This window comes from Rhipicephalus sanguineus, chromosome 3, assembly GCF_013339695.2.
Source record: "Rhipicephalus sanguineus isolate Rsan-2018 chromosome 3, BIME_Rsan_1.4, whole genome shotgun sequence".
In the NCBI taxonomy this organism is placed as follows: Eukaryota; Metazoa; Arthropoda; class Arachnida; order Ixodida; family Ixodidae; genus Rhipicephalus; species Rhipicephalus sanguineus.
The window spans coordinates 127,352,237-127,361,450 of record NC_051178.1 but is presented as its reverse complement, the minus strand read 5'-3'; the positions used below and the strand labels follow the sequence as shown (position 1 = coordinate 127,361,450).

At 43.9% G+C, this 9,214-nt stretch overlaps 1 protein-coding gene across 1 annotated transcript; it reads left to right on the top strand.

Moving 5' to 3' along the window:
• Positions 1–3,221: 3,221 nt before the first annotated feature.
• Positions 3,222–8,686, top strand: LOC125757872 (uncharacterized). The gene is made up of 4 exons (XM_049414125.1): positions 3,222–3,230; positions 3,337–3,530; positions 4,061–4,179; positions 5,115–8,686. Exons 1-4 carry the CDS (start codon positions 3,222–3,224, stop codon positions 5,582–5,584), a joined length of 792 nt encoding a protein of 263 aa, XP_049270082.1. The 3' UTR covers positions 5,585–8,686.
• The last annotated feature ends 528 nt before the right edge of the window (positions 8,687–9,214 follow it).

Sequence of the window (9,214 nt, the reverse complement as noted above, 5' to 3'; positions counted from 1 at the left end):
TTATATGGTCCATCAGCACCTGTACCATGTATCATTTCGCTGCATTAACTTTTTTATACAGCCGCGTGTATTCGAACTCTTGGGAATCGCAGATTGCTGTTCGAGTTTGAATGTGCCAAAATGTTTTATGTTGAGGATTGTGAGCAGAACTGAGTTTAAACTTGAACACAAGAGTTTGATCTTAGTTTCTTGACAAGCTGAGCCCAGTGTACTATGTATTACGTGGTCATTTCCAGCTGTATTGGAGAGCTGCGGTGCCTTCACTGTTTTTGTTTGGCTGCCACGAGCACTGGGCAAGTTCCACTACATGACAGACAAGCAAAAGTGTACACTTGGTCTTCGAGATTATTGCGTGTGGCCCCTCTTTCTTGTCTGCTGCGACAGCTTACTCGTGTACTTGTGTCGGCAGAAGCTGAAGAGAATGGAAGGAGTTGCATGCAGTCAGACATTGGAGCAACTGACATGTTAATCTAGAGGTGTTAGCTAAGTTGTTGTGAGGGAAATACCGGTGGAGATATACCATGTTGCTATTATCCGCATTGAAACCTGGTACAAACAGATAAGAGTTGTTGTCATATATGTGCAGAAGCACTGGCTATGAAGGGAATCCTGAACACTAAAGCCCTAGCCATGAATTCATTATAGGCAGAGGTGGTCCGCATTCAGATTACCCCATAACAATTTCACCAGAATTCTGTGCACTGTGTGTTTCTGAAGCAACAGTTTATTGCGGTTTGCTTTGTTAGTCGCCGCATCGTGTTTGATACAGTTTTCTGGCGACGACAGTAGTGGTGAGCCTAACATGTGTTCTTGTTTTCTGTTGTTTTTTTTATTAAATGGCCTGAGGACCTGACGACCTTAATATTTATGCTGTTATTGTGAGTGAAGAAACTGGGATTCGGTCAAGCGATATACTTACAAGATGGAGAGTTTCCTGCAGTTTGTGTTCATTGAAAAAAAAAAAAAAAAAAAAAAAACTTTCTGTGCCTGAAACATTGACTACTGCTGGGCAAGAGGGTGGGAGGATTGCCGTGAAGACAATTGTGCTGTGAAATTTGCACCGAAAATACGGTATTTCTTAAAAAGTTTTATATCAAGCTATACAATATAGAATAACAGAGAGCTGAGCTAGTGGTAAGTAGTATTCATCTTAAAGAGACAGGGCAGGCAAACACTGACACAATAGAGGGTCGGCGTGGGTGGTGTCTTGACTTCCCTCTTGTGTCCGTGTTTGCACGCCCTGTCTCCTTAATGTATATACACTATCGCACTAAATCTCGTTTTGTTGGTGTTTGACTCTGCTAACTTTTATAGTCATTTTTGCCAAGGAATTAAAACATATTGCAGTTGGGCCTACGACACACGTTGTTTCTTCATTGTTTTTGTTTTAATTTTTAACTTATCTTAGTGCAGTGTATTGTTAATTATATGGATAATTTGCTTTGTTTTTGTTATTGTTGCAGCTATGAGGTGAAGCTTTACCCAGAGAGTTTCCAGAGCATATTCAGCTATCTGCTGGCCCTCCTATGATTGTTGGTGTCTGCATTCTTGGACTTCTAGTCTTTTGGTAAGTGTCATTTGGTGTATATCTCCTTCTAGTTGCTAGGGAAGTGTTAGTACCATATGTTAGTATACTACTGTAACACGTATTGGCAGCTTTATACCAGTATGATGAAGGTATAGTGTCTCACTCATCAAAGCCGCAGCCCCTTTGCCTTAATTAGGTTCTGGGATCCAATAGACGGTTTGCACAGTCGAGTATTGTTTAGATTGTCCCCAAGGCTCTTGTACAGAAGCCAAAATGTCATCATACCTGCTACTCTTTTAAAGCTAGATGTCGTACGAAACTTTATAGAGGAATTGGTATTTTTTTTGGCTACTTTCTAAATTCCTTGTGTTCGCAAAATCATCAGTGACTGTGTTGAACCTGTTTAATTATCTTCATTTTTGAAATATATGGATTTATTATATAAAAGTCAGTGAGCTTGACTTCTGATGCACACTTTCGTGGTGAAGATGGTCATACCTTTTGCAACGTGTTGGTTATTTGCTTCATCTGATGTATGGCTACCAGCAGGCTTTACTAATGATAACGTGTCCACGCGCTTTCATGTTCATACTGCTAGACCATAGTTTTCCTATTCTCTATTCTAGGATGTTTCAGCTGACTGTCCGACCAAATCAAGCCTTTTTTTAAGCTAACTTTTTGGCTAGTGCTTGTGTGCTGCAATTGCGAATTTTACTTTTGTTTGCCAGAGTACAACACTTGAGCTGCTTCTGTCCAGAACCAGGCTCAAGCATTCCCATTAGGATAGGCAGTGTTCCTGCAACACTCTTCCTGCAAGTTGAAAAAGCGTGGGCAGTGCTAGTCTTCTGGTCAGAACTTTGATTCTTGAAATGTAAATGCATATCGTATTAATGTGATAGCCTTAAAGGGCTCATGTCGCAGAAATTTCGGTGTAGGTGGGGCATTGTTTGTAAGCGAAAAATTGAGATGGATGCAAAGATACACTCAGGGGTTTGAGCCAGAATTATACCTTGGCATTCTGCGTGGCAGTCAGGTGTTCTACTAGAGAGCCATGCCAGTGCTTGAAACTGCTTTGAAAAAGGACCCTATACAGATGTGGTGTAGTGCGAGGAGTTGTGTTAACACGTGTAATATTCTGTGGTAGACGTGTACAATCGCACCAGGCGTCAAAACCATGTGAATTACACGAGTGGGTGGTTTATAGGCCCACTCATTACAGAGTGCTCCGGCATAATTGATCATCGTCATTAGCTACAGCATCTACAAAGTGTGCAGCTGTGCAGGTGCGCATATTGGCCTTACAGAAGCATAATGGGTGCTTTGGTGCTTTGCAAAATGACGAATTATGGTGTGATGGGCACTTTGCAACTGTACTTGCAGTAGGTATGCATTTTAGGAGAGTTTCAACGGCCATCCTTACGTGCACTGACGTTTCTTTCTTTGCGGCACGGTTGAAGTGACCATGAGAAGTGAAGCCTGGCAAGCAATGAGAAGACCATGCGCACGGGGCCCGATTATGCTAACGCATCCCACTCGAAAGGCAAAGCTTAAGCATCCTTCAAGTTCTTTTACAGTAGCCAGGCATCATATGCCTTAAACACCAAGGCGTAAAACTTGAGTTTCCTTATTATAGCTTTAAACTCTTTCTTTAGGTGTAGTTATTCTAACAGTGACTTGCACAGATGAGACTGACATGCACCAGGTGCCCTTCGACTCTTGCACGCAAAGTTGCATTCCCTTTTTTGATTCATTTAGGGTATTTGTGTATCATGAGTTATTCGTAGATTGGTGGCGCAACTGTATGGCAGTTTTGTGAATCTCTCCCTCAGTTGGTGCGCTGCATTCGAGACTGGCGCAAGAAGAGGAAGTCTCGGCTGTCGCGCAAGTTTCTCAGGCAGCTGCCAACTACAAAGTACAAGAAGGGAGACATATACGAGACGTGCGCCATCTGCCTTGAGGATTATGTTGAAGGGACAAGCTGCGCATTTTGCTTGTGCACACGGTAAGCACCTTCATCTTAAGCTTTCTGTTATTTGTGATGGAGCAAAGAGAAGCAGAGGAAGAACCCTCTCTCGTGTCACCTTGGGGTAGTTAAGTAAACGGTCTTGGAAGTTGTCAGAATCCCCTGTGCTCTTGCACCTTGTGGTGTCATGTGGTGCACACTACAAGACAGACTGGTTTTAGACCATAGCTAGGTTTTGTGCCCCCTCAGGCTTTGCCACGCTGGTTCAGTTTAATTAAAATATGGGGTTGTATGCGCCAAAACCACGATTCACCTATGCAGCCCTCGCCATTAGTGGGGGCATAGAGTTTCTCACAATAATACCTAGAGAGAATCTGGCGCTACCGTCTATGCGAATTTCTTAAGGGGCGCCGTTGCCGCGATGGGAATGATGGTATATGTCTGCGAGGCTTGTGTTGGCTGGTGTTGAGCGAGCCTCGGCAAGAAAGTGGATACGACTGCGCTAATACAGTTTCCCTAAAATAAAACTTTTATATAAATGGATCTTATTCTCGCGTATTATATTCTAGAATAAAAGTCCATTGCCCTGCACGGCATAAACCAAACTCGAAAGAAGAAACAGATGACAAACAGTCGCAGCCGGTGAATGGTGGCATTGTCTTCTGCCTTCCAAGTTTAGTGGCCATTCGTAACGTGTTTCGCTTTATAAACTTGCACATCAACGTAGAAGTTTTAAAAGTTAAATAAAACTTGTTTTCTATGCAATGATAAAAAGAAACAGCTTACTGCGAGCTCCTTTAGTACGAAATCAACCATTTTGACGCAAGGAACGCGTTGAAGCCAGACGTGTCTACAAGGTGTCCAGCTCTTCGTGAACGATGCCAATCCGAGCCAAGTCCGAATCTCGCATATCCTAGCATTTCCATGCGCACAACAGCTCGCAGCGCTAGTTTTCCCAATCTAGGTATAATTGTAAGAAACTCTGAGTGGGGGGACCCTGAATTATTTTGACCACCTTGGATTCTTCCTCAAGTCTTATGTACATGGGTGTTTTTGCACTTCGCCTTCATCGAAATGCGGCTCTGGTCAGGATGTGAGCCCACATCCTCAAGCTTAGCCGCATGATAGTAGGCGCAGAGCTTGAGTTTGGGTAGTCAGGTTGCCAACCGGCTCTCACACAAATTACCGTAGTTACCCTCGCAGTTTACGCATCACTTTATTTTATTTAGGGCTTGAAAAAGGGTATGCATTATGCAAACATTTTGCGAACCCTTTCTCAATTCTACTAAAGTCACATTATGCAAGATACCAGAAAATATTCTCACCAAAAGCGGCAACAAGTGACAATAAGCGCCAATAAACTGATGCAGCGGTAAACCTCCAGTTTGGTCAACATGCGTTCAACACTCTCAACATTGGGACGATTGGAGGATTGACGAGTTTTTCTGACAAATTACAAAGCCATCTGGCAATTTTTGCGGGAAACTCTATGCAACATACCTTCTTAGCATTTGGTAAATAATGCAGGTTACAAAATGTAGTCATAATGCCCTAGTCTATGCTACTGTCACTGCTTTGCGCTTGTGGTAAAACACCAAACCCTTTGTTCCTTTCGCACTACAGCATACCCACTGCAAGTGCATCAAGCCATGGCGCTGCACAACAAGGGTACATGTCCCCATCTGGCGAAACGCAAGGTGGTCCTTCCAGGCATGACCCCAACTCTGACTCGGAAGGCGAAGACGGAAGGGACCCAATGCCACAGAGCGCACACCACTGCTGGCAGGGCTCCGGGTGGCGGCGGTGGCGGACGTTCGGATAGCTCACCGTCGCTGTTTCGCCAGCCAACAGAGGCTACACTCGCCGTACGGGGCTCCGCTAATCGCCCCATTATTCACACGGCGAGCTTCCACCACGAAGACAGTGGCATGCCGACTAGTAGCTCATGCCCAACACACGTGAGCACGGCACATTCCCTGAACCGCGACGTTGACAGCAGCAGTATCAGCAGTGGCGCCGAAGATGAAGTGCAGGTCAGGCCTAGCCAGTCTGCAAGTACACAAGGTGAAAGCCAGCACCACTTGCGGTTGTAGCACACACACCGAAAGGATAGGAGTTGGCCTTTAGTGGGCAGGGCAGTTACCACGGTAGTTTCGTACCTTTTGGAGTGTACTTTTTTTCGCACAACAATAACTGCTGTCATTCTCGCGAGCGGTCCATCTGTCTGAAAGTTGGGCTAGTTTGTACATTTGCTTGTCAGGTGGTTCAAAGATGACGCAGACGCAAGGTTGTTGTGTGTCCCGTTTGCTTGTGTCTGTGTCTTCCTTGTGCTTTAGTTTTTTGACAAGCGGTATCACGTTTGCAGTGATTTCTCTGTCACTAACGCTTAAATGGTTTGTAATTTATGAAAACACTGCAGACACTACGTGTGATTGGAAGTGCAGTATTGAAATCATGTTGGTTGTTGTGGAACAAAAGTGCACACCTCAAGGTTTAAAATCCTAGTACGGTTTAGGGGAGCCATATAGAATTCTCAAACACCAACTTGATAGTAATACATCAATGTATGGGGTATGTACCTGTATATTTGCCTCTGTCTGCGCACTTGTTTAGCAGACACAAAAGGAAACTGGACTGCACTTTTTGCCAAGTCGGCTGCTTGCAGTCAGTCGGGCTGTTGGAATGTGTGTGCTTTCCACAGCCGAAATTTTAATTTTCGCCTAGCCCCATTTGACAACTGTACTGCTTCACACTTCGCTTGTGTGTGATGTCTCTAGGTAATCTCGAGAAATGGTCCTAGTTCGCCTTAGTAAATGTAGGTGGCGGGTGCTGTCTAAGTATTACTGATGCAGCCGTGCAATAAAAAAGCACTGCATAGTGGTTGCAGTACAGCTGAGGCTAGCGGTGTCTTGCGGCATTGCTATTTGGCTCATCTGCACGTGTAGCATGTCGCAGTTATTTGCTGCACCGAGTGGCCCATGCTGTCACTTTTTAATGCTGGGCAGTGTTGTAAGTTGCTAAAGGGGCATACGGGACAATTCCTGGAAAGCATTGACATAGTGAAAGCCACAGCCCCTTAAGCTTCAGTATTAAGACAGTTAACACATAGCTATGTGAGGTCACTTCATAACCAGCTTCTTTGAAGTGTTCATGTGCATGAAGGGTAATGGGCACCCATGATATTGATTGGGGCTGTAGCCAACCGATCTGGAACAACCGATACACTGAGCATATATATATATGTCTGTGTGTGTGTGTGTGTGTGTCATGCTGCCTTTATTGTTGTAGCACCTGGAGTCTCTTAAGCTAGTAGATTCTTGACTGTACAAGAGTTTGCACTGTAAGCATGCAGTGCTGTGTGATCTGCAAGGGTTTCTACTGGTGTGTAAATTTGCCAAGATTCTTTTATCTGTGCATCTGAGAGAAGAATGTCACATTTCTAGTAGTTGTTGTGTGGGATCTATGGCATAGATATAAGACTTGTTTTCATAGCAACAACACCGTGAGTATAATTTTGCCATTAGTCGTCAGTCATGTTGTTTCCACGTCCAGTGATTCACAGACTAAACTGGTTGACAGTAAAGTAGTGAGGTTACTCATCGCAGGTCTGAAGATATCGGAACGTTTTGTCATGAACTTGATCCTTAGTGTATCATTTCAGCTTACTGGCATGCTTTGTGCGTGCTGGTGCTGAAACTTGCATATTGTGAGTGGTAATTTTATGCATTCATTCATAATTCATTGTCTGTATATCTTGCTTTATCGTGCAAACATCCAGCGGCCAGTCGTGTGATGTTTTTTTAATATATCATGAAGGGACTATGGTGATGGTGGGAGCAAATTTTTCACCAGAGACATGTTCTGCGTGTCATGTGGGCAATCGTGTCACTTTATTTGACTGGATGTTGCTTCTAAAAAGCAGCGACGATGTTGGCTTTGCAACCTTCGCAAGATACAAAGCTTCTTAGTGGAATCGGCACTGCATGTTGCTGCCAAGTGCAATTTTTACTCTTTGTGATTCAGTGGCATTTCATTTTAATTTTGTTCAGGTATTTTTTTTTTTTGTTCCGTGTGTGTGTTGTTTTTCAAAGCAACTGTGTAATCTGCAAAGTGTAAGCACTACTACGAAGACCATGGTGTCCCTCCAGCAAGTAACATCAGCAGTGTAACCTTGCATCTATGTATCTTGGAAGACTGACTCAAACTACTATTTCCTTCGGGAGTGCGTGCGTGTATAGTATACATATATATACATATATAGCTGCAACTTGCATAGATGGTGCGGTGCATCATTAGGATAGCGCTGTTGAAGTACAGCAGTTGAAACCTTTTCACGTGCCACTTCAGCGATTGGGTTGCACTACCGCGCAAACTGCAATACATGTTTTTCTATTACTCGTCCCACGCGCGGCCACTGTATTCATAATAGACTATGATGAATGCTGGCAATCGACAAATGTGGCTGAAAGCTTAGACGTAATCTGTAATGGCAGCTCGTTAGATCGGTAACACTGTAGCTCAAGTGAGTTGCTTTTCACCTATCCTTATGGTAGTAGTACTTGAAAACATCATGCTAGCGTGATTTAGTTTGTCATATAATACAGTGCGAGAGAGACGGATAGGGAAAAACAGCATTGCTGGAGATGTGTTGTGACGTACTGCACTCAAGTAAGGTGTGGTGTAAACATCCTCGAAATAAGAGTGGAGGACTACTAGGTAATTGCGGGTAGTATGCGGTTGGAGCGCATTGCCACTGGACAATACCCGAGCTGCTGTCACCATCTGTGCGCCTCGTATCGCGGTGTACAATTGGCCGATGCTCTGCAACGAGTGCTTTTATCTGCAGTCTTGTTCAAGTACCCTCCTTGTCTGTGGGAGTGTCTCTTGATTGTGGGCTGCACATGAAGTGGTGCTGCATTGCTTTGCTTAGACAAACTAGAGTGGACTCAACTATGTACAGCGTGTTTTATATATAATGCACAAACACTTGTTCTCTTGTGGTGCTCCTATATTGATATTGGCGCTAGTCATCATTCTTTCTGACAGGCCCCAAGTAGAAAAGAAAGTGACGTCAATGGAACCAGCTGTCCCCTGTTGCTGATTAACCATGTTTCTCTTGGGGTGCATGCTTGGAGCTTGAAATGAGTACCACGATTGTTTTTCCAGAAGATGAAAATAAATGTTTATTTAAATTATTTTGTGTCTGTTGTCAGAATCTGGAAAGTAGAAAAAAAAAAGAGAGGAATGGTACGGTTAGTTGCCATCGGCATTGCCCGCCACTGGACGGCAGCCCCATCTCGTAATCTTGTGGAGCCAGTGCGAGATAACTAGGTGACGGCAAAAGTATTTTAGCCTTACCTTTGCAGTATAGACAGCAAGGGGGCTACTTTGTATGCATTCTCTGACAGAACTGAATGAAATGTCACAAGAGGACGAGGGGGAGCAAACAGCCGATAGGCGAACTGATGGAATTCAGAAATGTTTTCAACGCATGAAGAAATATAGAACTGTTATAGCTGAACATCAGTATTGGCAGGCATTGTGTTTCAAGGCTTGAAATTGAAGAGCACGATGGCTTTAACAATTTATGTGTGTTAATGTCTCATGTGGATGCTAGGTAGTGTTGCAATTTGACGAGTTGTTCAGTGGTGGAGCACTGGTTGCAATTTTCGCAAGCTATCGGCACGGGATTGGAGCAAGCCAGACATGAAACAGGCCAATTC